The sequence below is a fragment of the Leuresthes tenuis genome, unplaced genomic scaffold (genome assembly GCF_036924035.1).
Source record: "Leuresthes tenuis unplaced genomic scaffold, fLeuTen1.0.hap1 SCAF_6, whole genome shotgun sequence".
Taxonomy (NCBI): Eukaryota; Metazoa; Chordata; class Actinopteri; order Atheriniformes; family Atherinopsidae; genus Leuresthes; species Leuresthes tenuis.
The window spans coordinates 18,487,015-18,498,572 of NW_027325360.1; the positions used below are offsets into that span (position 1 = coordinate 18,487,015).

Consider the following 11,558-nt stretch of genomic DNA (forward strand, 5'->3'; position numbering starts at 1 on the left):
GACTTAAAAGAGTAACTTATGAAATGCTTAATTTAAAGATAACGGTTTTGTGTCGGAGTAAGCTTTCACTGTGTATCATTTACCGAATATATTAAAATCTGAATTAAAGCAAGTCTGCAAGAATGTAAAGAAGAAGACTGCAGACTGCAGAAGTAACCATCCAAAAATGTTTATTATGAAATGTAATTACAATGATAAATGTGGTATTTCCCCCTTTACAATGTCTTCCAATGCTGTTGATGTTTCTTAAAGCTGATCTTATAAGTGCTGACCGGCTACACTGCACATACCACAACACACAAACAAACATGTATTTTCTGTTTCTTTCTGACATTATCAAACACAACCTACACATCCAATAACATGTGACATAGTCAGTCAGTATCTTGCTTTACTGTGGCAAAATAAATTCTGTCAAGGAAATGCTCTCACTTTACAAGAAGGAGCTGTCCAGGGTTAAACAGTAGGCCTACGTCAGCTAAAAAAGTATAAAGGATTTTAAAATTGACAAAAGAATTGAGCTCACATAAAAGACAGAAAGGGAGTGTGCTCTTCACACAAAAATAAAAGGTTAAAGTAACAGCTGGTGACATCGTTTCTAATATTTGACCCAAGTCATTTGTCCTTGTGGTTAAAGTTGCAACACATTAACTCCAAGTCATATTTTCTTTGTTGTCATAAACTATAATGGATGTTAGAATCTTAATACAGTTCTAGTATAGCGTTAAAAACATACACATTTACACATTATCTGCAACCTTTGTAATTATTCAACTCCATAACATTTACAGAAGACGTGAATATGTGTCATCAGTTCTGTTCTATGTAACAGGTGAAAATGTTAACTGACAGAGATATGTGATGGCCAAACTTTTTTTTTATTCAGTCAGTTCAGCGTAATCAGAAGGCATATAAATCTGCTGTGAACTTGGTGAGGGACTGTCAGCAGGCATGTCTGTGCTAAAAGTTAGTGTTGTGTTGTTATAGAAGCTTGGTGAAAGGCTACAGGGGGGGTATGGCCGGTTCTCTGTGTCCTGGTTGTATAATGTGTGTAAAGGGAGTTGTTCTTGCTGGCATGTGTGACTTGGCGGCTGGCCAAAGACTTCTGGTGAGTGGCGAATGTATGCCTGACTTAGAGCCAAGCTGAGGATCTCTGTCTTTTCCTTGTAGAAGCGGAGTTCTATGCCGCGACGCCGGGCCAGCACCAGCTCCCTCTGCGCCACCTGCAGCTCCGCTCCTAGAAGCCCCGGTGACCTCTGCTCTCGTCCAAGCCAATCCAGAGCCATGCTGCTCCGCATGTACTCATCAAGTCCTCGCTGAGAATAATAGGCAATCACACTCTAACGGAGGAAAGAAAAGAGGTGGTCGTCATTATGTAGAAGCACAGATTCTGATGCTATGTCAAAGTTTACTATGTGCGTTGTGGTTGGCAACCTGTCGAGAGCACTGTCTGTCCCTCAGGGCCTTCAGTGTCCCATTCCAGTGCAACAGCTGAAAAATAGTCATCATCTCCTACAGAGAGACGAGGGAAAGACTTGAGAGACAAACCCAAACATCCAGGCCAGTAATTGTTAGTTTTACAAAGAAAACATTTTGAAATTTGGTTAAGCTAAGCCTAAACTGGGGCTGATTGTTTTAAGAAGATGTCACAAATTTTAGGTGATTTATAAAATACCACCGGGCTGCCATGTGTTAAGGGCAAGTGACAACAGTGAGAATGTATACGTTAACTCAAACTGATCTAATGAGACACAGATGGAAAACTACACGTAAACTGCCTCGTGTTGAGGTTCACTTCGGATTTTCCCATGTTACATGTTTTACGACTCTGCCAGCAATAATGTAACACCTCCTGCACTGACTGCATGTATGAAACATGTAACAGGGTTCATAGCTCATGGTTGATGCTGTGTACTGTTTTATGTGTGACTACATTTAAGTTTTTGTATAGCATACTGTGTGTTTAACTCCTCATCTTACTGAGCTGGGGTGTAGCAGGAATGATAATGAACCCACTTCCTGTAACTAATAACTCCCTGTCTGCAGGCATGAGTTTATTTAAACTAAGGTAGTAATTTTAGGTGTTTCATACCATGACTTCCTGCCAGAGTTCAATAGTAGAGCTATACACTGAAGTTGAAAACAGACATGGGGTGAAATTACTCCGGTGAAAGGCAGAATTACCATAAACTGTTTGTCCTGTTAATTACTCATTAACTAAAATTACAACACTTACATTTTCTGTTTAATTATTAAAATAATATTTAAGACGTCATGGTCGAAGCTATGCTTCAGAAAGCCCGAATCCTTTTAACTAAATAGATCTGTCATACATTTACCACATGACACCACATGATTTATGAGCCCAGCTGAAGAAAAATATCATTTTGCACAATGGCTTCCTGTTTTACCTGGAACTCCAGCATGGTCTTTCCCATGTAGGAGTGGAGCAGCAAACTGTAGGTTCCTATACTGGTGCTTGAATCACTTGCATCGTCCACAGACACCTTCACACAGACAACAGTGCAGGTCAACGTTCATGCTGATAATGACAGTAATGATAAAGCGTGTTTTGCACTTGCTTACACTTCCAGTACTTTCTCTGGCTGCCTGTTGCAAACTCTGTGTGATGAACTCGGGGTCGATGCGTCGACATGGAAGCTCGTTCACGAGTGAGTTCATTAGAGCCACACGAGCCGCATCCCTGCGAGCTTCTGCTTGGGTGTCACACACCTGAGGAAGAGGAGGTATGAACAGGAAGGGTTGAAATGTGGAAGAAAAAGCACAAAGGGATTGAGATGAAAAGTTATGCCACTTCATGCTTGAAATTCAGGGTCAATGGATGTGTGCAAGCACTTACTCTGACATTTTTTTTGATGATTTTACACTTCACTACAGCTAGTCATGGGATCAAAACTCAAATCACTGCTGAGACCTGAACATAGAGGCATTCGCAGTGAACCAATCACATGATCTTCTGTGAACAGGGGGCTGCTGTCTGGGTCATAAAATGCCCACATATGCATCGTAGCATTTAAACTGAACAACGACAAAGCAAAACAACTGTAAAGGTGTGTTAATATTGAATAAATTATAAGATTTTTTGTGTCTCACCAACTTTCACAGATTAATCTCATTGATTTTTTTTTACTTTGCACCACATCCTGGAGGCATCTTCACAGTTTTACAAAAGCAGATCTTTTTTTAGATATTGCAACAGAAAGTATTGAGACTTCCCTGGACATATATTTTGAAGTCGTATGTAATGTACCAATACAAAGCAACCAGAATTGATGAAGTGACATGAAATGAAAAATTAATTTGAATAAAAACTCTTGAAGGAGCCCCAAAGCTCCACAGCAGAACTTCAGCCAAACTTTTTGACTATCAGAGAGAATCCCAGATGTGGCATAAAGCAGTTACAGCATCATATTGTGAAGATGTTCGTAATCAGCTGGGCCCTGAATTCTGTCTCTTGTTTGATTCACTATTAAGACATTTTTGCACTTTCAAAGTGAAATTCATGCCGCGTTGATCAAGTGATGCAACCCAACCAAAATGCTTTTTAATATATTATATGCAATATGATTTAAATGATGTGCTGTAAGAAAGAAAAAAAAATCCAGATGGGAGAAAGGAGGTGAAAACAAGGCAATATAACATTTGTACTGCTATGTGGTAGCTCTCTTTTCCTCGCCATAGTAAAAAGAACTCAGACTCCCTTTTAAGCAGAAAAGAAACATAATTCATCCATGGTTGATTTATTCCATGAAAACAATGCACAGGAATGTTCTAATTTTATTTATTTTGTTTGAGAAGGTAATTTATACCAATCAAAAGAGCGCAGTTATTATTTATATTTTATATATAAAAGCGGTTAAGTTGTCGTTTAATATCTCTTGATATTTGGTTAAATAGTTTAATTATACAAAGTGTTTTTTTTAATTATTATTATTAATCTACTTTTTTATTGATTGTATTTAAAATAGTTTAAACAGGTACAAATAGTTCTGATGAGCACTGTGTACTTGGTGCTACAGCAGAGCGACTGTAGAATTGAAATATTACCAAAAAGCAGTGTTTATGTGACAAAACTAACGTTTAATCTGAATCAATAACTATGCTTATTATCTGAACAGGAACATCCCTCACATCTACAATGCTGAAAATCCCTTGGCCCCCTTTGATCACTTGTCGAATATTGCTGACAGACAGCAGTGATGTTGCAGTGACAGCCATACCTTATAGTTACCAAAGCAGCTTCCTCCTGGAAGCGTGACGTAGCAGACATACGGGGGACCAGGAGAAGGAGCAGACACGTACAGCAGCAGGGTCTCTGCCTGTCTGCTCGTCGTCCCACCAAAGCCATTCGATTCACTGGATAATTCATTCAACTGACCCAACTGCTTCTGCTCCCAGAAGTTGTGAAGAATGGCCACCACATTCACTGCACAGACATGGATGTCACAATGCCAAAACTTTCTAAGAAGGAGTGAATATATTTACATAAAGAAAGCTGACGTGTATCAACTTCATTCTAAATTAGAAATCATTCTGCTAACTTTGAGTGAGTATGTAAGTTCAATTCAATGAAAGCGTGTATTCTTTCAGGCTGAGAGCTGCTGCATTCCCAGACAGGGTTTATTTAAGCTGAATTAAGAGCTACAGGCAAACACCCCTTAACTCAGACCAGCAGTTTGTACAATTCTAAGCTTATAGGCCTGCAAATAACAAAGTTGTTCTGGTAGAATCATGCATCATCATCAGGTTTGTTATAAACACAATTCTAAGTTGTAACAACAGTAACTTTCAGTGATATCGAAAACAAAGATGAGTCTATTTCCTGTTAAAACTAACTTTCAAATTTCCTACAAAGTTACTCACAGTCTCTGGGGCTGGTGTCAGTCTCACATTGTAATAGATACGACATGATGCTCTCCTCTGCCGCTACATAAGTCATCTTCATCCAGTGTTTAGTTCATCTGCTGCCTCAAACACACTCAGTCCACGTTTCTTCATCCAAATGATCCACCAAAACATAACTCTAAGGCTTAGCAGCCACCACTGTCCCCCCTAGCTCAGGTTAGGAACTTTTTGAAGAAAACTCAAACTCTTAAGGAGCCTCCAACACCCCCAAACTTTCTCACTCCCCTCCTTTTCTCGTGTGTTAACATGTCGCCGGGGTTTCTCTTTTGAAGCGGACCACCTTTGTCACTCTCCCTGCCAATTAGCTCTGAGGGCCCCTCACTCCCTGTGCACATGCACACACACAGAGGTGCAGAGCTGGAATGCTGAGCCCCTCCCCTCTGGCTGTGCAGCTGGCTAATCCCCAAATAGAGCTGCACAGTTTAAGACCTGCACAAAGTTGCCAAGTGAACCAGACTGCACAATTGTTATACTGAAGAAAAGGAAAACAGTTCGAGCACCATCTGATGATTCCTTTACATGTAGGTATCTGGCATCATAAAAACTTCTCTATGGTGCCGGGACATGTGGGGGGTGGGGTATTTCTGACTCCACACTCAAATTTGAACCCTCTGAGCCCTGGGTCTGAGCTCCATTCATCCTCTTCAATATGAATGGCTATTGTTCAAGTCTGAATTCACCGTCTTTCTAAAAGCAGCTTACACATAAATTAGCGAAATTCTGAATAAAAAAATAATAATAAAAAAAAAAGTGGTTTCCTGGCTACTTAGTTCTTTTATCTTTTCCTATAGAGTGCTTCACTCTGCATTTAAAGGTAGAGGATATGTTTCATGCACCTTTAAAGATGCACGCTCCCACAAGCTTGTGCAGGTCTAATAGAGAACCATTTGAGTTGAGTTGAGCATCAACAAAGGCTCCACATGACTACTTTGTGAGTAGTATACCCAAACTGACAATCAACTTTGGTAACAGCAAGAGGATTTAAAACCTTCTCGTCTATTGCAAGTGCATGTTGAAAACTTTTATGTCACACTTGTAGCAGAAATGGTGTAACGGATATAACAGAATTAGCTCAACAATCACAATGTAAAATAGTTTCAGAGTTGTTAATTTCCTGTTAAGTTGTCCTTGTTTTGAACAGAAAGGAGAAAAAAAAAAAACACCTCGGCAGTCATGTATGGTTTTATTGTCGGTCACATCACTTCATATAATGAGTGGTCTATATTTACATTAGACTCTATGTACAGCAGCATGTAATGCACTGTGGTTGGAAAGAAAACCTCATGTCTGACCAAAGGATGTTTCATAAAAATAAAAAGAGAAACATGAACAGTTCATTTTCACTTTGTCATTCCTCTCCGATTTCATCATGATGGAACAAAACAGTCGTTCACTGAGACTCTGCTGCTGTATTTTTTTCTGTCATCCATCATAGCTTATAGTTCTCTCTGGACAAAGAGCAACCACAAAAGATGATCGTTAATCAAAAAAAGCAGCTGTCACGGTTTCCACGTGTTCATCCCTGCAGTCCTTTTTATCCCCAGAAGTGGGCGCCCTCTATGCTGGACTTTATGTTATTTTGGTTCTCCCTCCTGGATTTGGTCACCAAGTTGGCCTCTCCCTTCTGCAGACGTCTCCTCTGTGCTGCCTTCTGCTGCTTGGTGAGCTGCTTCCGCACTTTCTGACGGACTACGTCCTACAGCACGCACAACAACAGCGGATTACTACAGATGAATGTGTGTCTGCGTGCCCACAACATTATGAAGGCTTGCTTCTTTTGCAAACTGTAACACAACGTTGAGGCTCTTTTGTAACACCTACAGGACATTCTCCTTTTTGCCAAAAAGTAAATACTACGACAGCTCCCGTTATCGCAATGATTCAAATTGGGAATTTTTTTTTCTTTCAAATAAGTATGAATTATTGTAAATTGTTCCGGTACCATGAAAATGCCATTTTGCTTCTTTCAGTTGTGTGAGATACCTACCGGTGATATGGTAGAGCAGCTCCCTGTGCTTCCAGTCGTGACTTCGCTGTCTGTTCTCCTTCTCCTATGTTCTGCAATTTGTTGAAGACTGTCTGAGTCTCTGCCGAAGAAAAACACAAGTAGTTGTTGTGGTGGAGAAGTCAACTTTAGATGTGGAATCAATACAACAAACTTCCTAAATTTGACACAAATCATCCTATATATCTGCCCAGTGTCTCTAAATTCCTGATTTTTTTTAAGTTGCCGTACAACTCTATTAACAAAGTGAAGCTCCAAGTGGGTTATTTCAACATAAAGTCTTTAAATCAGTAGCTCTTGGTCTCGAAAATCCTGTGGTGTCATCAGTCCACTACGATTACCTGAAAGGTTTAAACTCTTTGTTGGAGGCAGAGAGGTCTGTTAGCTCTGGGCACTCGTCCTCTGCTTCCTTCAGCTCTTCCTCCAACTCCTCAGTTTCTTCGTCACCTCCAGCTGTGAATGGCACCTCAGTCTTTTCCCCTTCCCGATCTTGTGTGTTTGCATGCGTTTCGCTGACTTTCAATCCCTCGAGTTCCCGCATTGCATGTTTATATTCCTCGATGTCCACACTCGTCTCTTCTCCGTCTTCTTCCTCATCTGTTTCCTCTTCTTCTCCATCCTCCTCCTCTTCCTCTTCTTCGGAATTTTCCTCCTCAGGTCCGGCTGGGTGCAGTAATTCACCATCCCTCTCTAGATCTTTAGTGAAGCCGCTGGCTGAGACTTCAACATCTATAGAATGAGCCCTCCTGTATACGTGAAAGGGGATGAGAGTAAGAAGTCCATTTTGAGGACCACTGACAATACAAAATGTAATCTGGTAACACTCAAGAAGTTTAATGTATACTTCCAGTACAATTACAGCGCGTATGAGTGCATTTGTCGCAACTAATATAAATAAAAGCAGTTACCTGATGTCCTTGAAGGTTGGAAAGAGTTCACTTTCATAATTGTATCTTTTTGCAAAGAAATCTCTGATACATTTGACGTCACGGTCAAAATACCTGCAGACGGAGGTTGAATATGAGAAAGGATGAAACACGTATTCACAGTTACATTATTTCAGTGGTTGCGTTTTATCTTTATCTGAAAAAGAGACCCACCATTCAGCATTAATGTGCGATGTAGACACCATTTGAGGGAAGTCGATCATAGTAATGTGGTCCTGGTCGTCAAGCATGAGGTTGAACTCATTAAAGTCTCCATGAATGAGACCATTATTGGCCAGTTTGACTATGAGCTCCATGAACTCGCTGTACAGAGCTGAAGGATCCTGCAACTCGTGCACCTGACACCTGCAAAAGTCAGATAAAGCACACAATTTAGATAAGGAAACCACATTACACTTCACTGTTTGTATTGTTGAATGCAAGGCAAGAAAGAGGAATGTCCTGCTTTCATACAGAGGATATCCATTGATAAGCTCCATCACTACAGCATGTCTGTTATAGTCCACAGGTTTGGGAACAGGAAAGCCTCGGTCATACAGCGCCTGGGAAGAAAGAGCAGACCACTCAAAATGATCAACAACACCAAATGAATGCTTCTTTGATATCCCAAGTTGCTGGTGACATTTGTCATGTTCCACATAACTTACAAACTTCTTAAGATTTGGCCCATTACCTTCATGTAGGCAAACTCTTTCATGGCCGAGAGGCGTGAGAGGTAAAGCCAGGACATGTTCTTCCTGTGTTTGTGGTAATCTCGCTTGTTTTTTAGGTTCCTGAAGGAGGTCCGACCGAGCCTGTGCAGCTTCAGAGCATACTGCTCCCCATTTGGACTTGCCACAATATATAAGTCTACACAAAGCAAACAGATAGGTTTGTAAAAGTAACGTAACATTCTGTTGAATTTCCTCCTATTCTTTTCTTAGTGTTGTTTTACGATTACATGTAAAAGGGTAAGAATATTATTTATCCTAATAACTTAACACTTGATTATTAGATTGCGAGTAATACAGCTGCGGTTATCAGTTAAAAACGTGGCTCTACGTGGAAGTAAATATATTTTTATAGAATTGAGATTCTTTTTCCTCACCTGACTCTTTGCCCACACCCATCTGGTTGCCAACTGACAATATCACTTCTCTGGAGCAAAAGGTCTTTAGAGCCAAGTAGTCGTATCCTCCATAGTTCAACCTGTAGCCCTGCACAGCTAAAATCAACACGCACAGCATGTCAGCAAAATTACCAACATGCAATCGTCTATATCACAACTCACAAGACAAAGTTAGTATGTCTGCATGCATGTGTTCCTACCCTTGGTTCGTTCATAGGCCACAAGTTTGTGTTTCACAAGTTCTCTGAGAATCTTGTTGCAGCCGCCGTGTTTGAGGCTTGCAATGGAGGACAGAAGACTCACAGGAACAATCTCATGGTTCTTCATCCCCATCTCAACCTGTGTGAGGGAAAATTGACAGAGAGAAGAAGTAGAATATAATCATTAATAAAAATTAAAAACAAAAGCTTTTTTTTAACAAAGGTACAACTGCTGAAAAGTTATATAATGAACTGGCACAGAGCACACATGATCCTGCAATCATTTCCTGGTCAATCACTTTGCTTCACATTCCCTCTCTTTATGGCCCTGGGCAGATTTAAGATGGGGCAAGTCATACCACAGTTAATATGCATTCATTTCAAGTTTACTGTCAGATTCACATGTGGGGTTTTCTTTTCCTTTTTTATTTGTGGTTGTGCATACTTTGTGGCTGATGGTATAGCCACTGTTTAACATGCTCAGTGTTTACAGATATTTCTATTAGTTCTACAACATTGAGGTCTGCAAAAGTCAAAATTTGCAACTAAAATAAACTTCATATGTGATGTTGAGCTATTTTTGGTTAGCTTCAAGTTCTTTGATCATAGAAAATTATCACACAGCAAAACAGCTCATCTCTAGAACACAAATATCTTGACATGCCATTGTTGTTTTGAATGTTTCAAAGTCTCCTACTTGACTGCCATGATTGGCTGATTTGCAAGTAACGACAGCTACAGAACATGTAAATTTATTTTGTATTTAAAATGTTGAACATGAGTAACAGACAAGCAGACATATGTAATTTCTAATAAAGTTAGAGGCCCCTGCATACTCTGGCATTTTCTAGAATAAAGGAATAAATGGGAGTTTATGGACATTTGGTCTTTAAAAGAGAGACGGAAATGGAAACGTGTTAGCAGGTGCAGTGAGGAGCCGCTTGATTTAACCAACACTTATCTCTGAAGTTGCTGGTGTATTGAAACAAACATTATTGCACCCACAGCGTACTGTTGATTTTACTCCCCCCCCACCTACAATAAAACAACTTAAGGAAATGAGGGCTAGTATGAAACATAGGGATGATTATAAGGACCACTAATTCCTATAAACCATACATATATAGTTTTGGCATTTAAAGTTAAAAACAACAAATAAAAGATGCTATAATTTTTCATTAATAGCGGTAACTAATTCCGGAACCCAGGAGACTTCTGACCATGAAGTTTATTTGAAACACACAAACTGTAAATGCCAATATAATTACACGTGATACTTAGATAGCTACGAACTATTTATACAAGATTTCTATAATGTTAATTAACACCTATACCGCAAGTAGCCAATGAGCAGCTGATAAAACTGGTTTCTAACTGCATCGTTAGCTCACACAGGGTTAGTTATTATGACAACCACGGTTAGCCTTGCACAAGCTAACTCTGTCGGGATAGATCTGATCAGTTAGCTCGCTACTTACAGCAGTTAGGACTCGGAAGTCCTCTCGAGATAAGTATCTCAATATCACGACATTCAACTTCCCCATATTTCAACCGGCTCAAAAACCGTTATAGCGAATAGGCCAAAAAATAATGATAATAACTGTTGAGCTACCGGTGGGATGCCCACATTTTAGTAAACACACGTGGAAGACGGAAGTTCAGGGCACCAGAAGATACGTCACTTCCTTTTTTCTCGTCGTTGTTATAATTTTTATTTTTCATTCGTTTTTCTTTCAACGACATAGTTCATAGAATGCAATAAAAAGGAGGAAAACTGTTTAACACCACAAATGAGCATGAGCTTTTAGTTGATACAGTTTACTATATGTCATCATTATACAATGAGCTTACTCGACTCGAAGTACACATCTTTAACATAAATAGTATATATTGTGGTGACATTGAGCCATTTGGCTTGTAACAGTATAGATATCTTGGCTTTATTAGTAAAAGCTTTACTCCACTCCTGAGAGTTCCTTCTTTTGTACATGACGGCTCGCTGTCATGGCTTTGTCTTTATAATAATGATTGGAACTGTAATTGTTTTTGACAAGTCAAAATACAGTATGATGTGAAGGAGGCCTATTAGGTATATACCTCACAGCTCCATGATGATGATTCAAATGTTAAACAGGACATGGATGACCTTGAGGAGGGAGTGAAGGCCGAAATGTCAATCAATAAATAGAAATGTATACGGTGCTGCTGTGTGCAACACTTAAAAAAAAAAAGTTAAATGTTTCTTGTCTCCTTCTTTTACTGACTGCAGTGGACATAATCTCACTAACATCCTCAGTGTGCAGTACTCTCCTACAAGATACCAAACAATGGGGTCATCAAGTGTAATCACTCGGAGTAACTGAAAGTAAGTT

General features: G+C 39.7%; 2 protein-coding genes across 2 annotated transcripts; both read right to left on the reverse strand.

Moving 5' to 3' along the window:
- Positions 1-168: 168 nt before the first annotated feature.
- On the reverse strand, positions 169-5,193 carry LOC140309164 (protein limb expression 1-like). Its single transcript, XM_072386989.1, has 6 exons — positions 4,885-5,193; positions 4,242-4,447; positions 2,587-2,733; positions 2,412-2,507; positions 1,435-1,512; positions 169-1,340 (listed from the first exon to the last, which is right to left on the reverse strand). The coding sequence occupies exons 1-6, from the start codon at positions 4,964-4,966 to the stop codon at positions 879-881; spliced, it is 1,071 nt and encodes a 356-aa protein (XP_072243090.1). The 5' UTR covers positions 4,967-5,193; the 3' UTR covers positions 169-878.
- Positions 5,194-6,090: 897 nt separating this feature from the next.
- Positions 6,091-10,837, reverse strand: riok2 (RIO kinase 2 (yeast)). The gene is made up of 10 exons (XM_072388035.1): positions 10,665-10,837; positions 9,187-9,325; positions 8,966-9,082; positions 8,552-8,727; positions 8,332-8,420; positions 8,032-8,223; positions 7,840-7,932; positions 7,273-7,677; positions 6,914-7,013; positions 6,091-6,622 (listed from the first exon to the last, which is right to left on the reverse strand). The coding sequence occupies exons 1-10, from the start codon at positions 10,728-10,730 to the stop codon at positions 6,461-6,463; spliced, it is 1,539 nt and encodes a 512-aa protein (XP_072244136.1). The 5' UTR covers positions 10,731-10,837; the 3' UTR covers positions 6,091-6,460.
- Between the last annotated feature and the right edge of the window lie 721 nt (positions 10,838-11,558).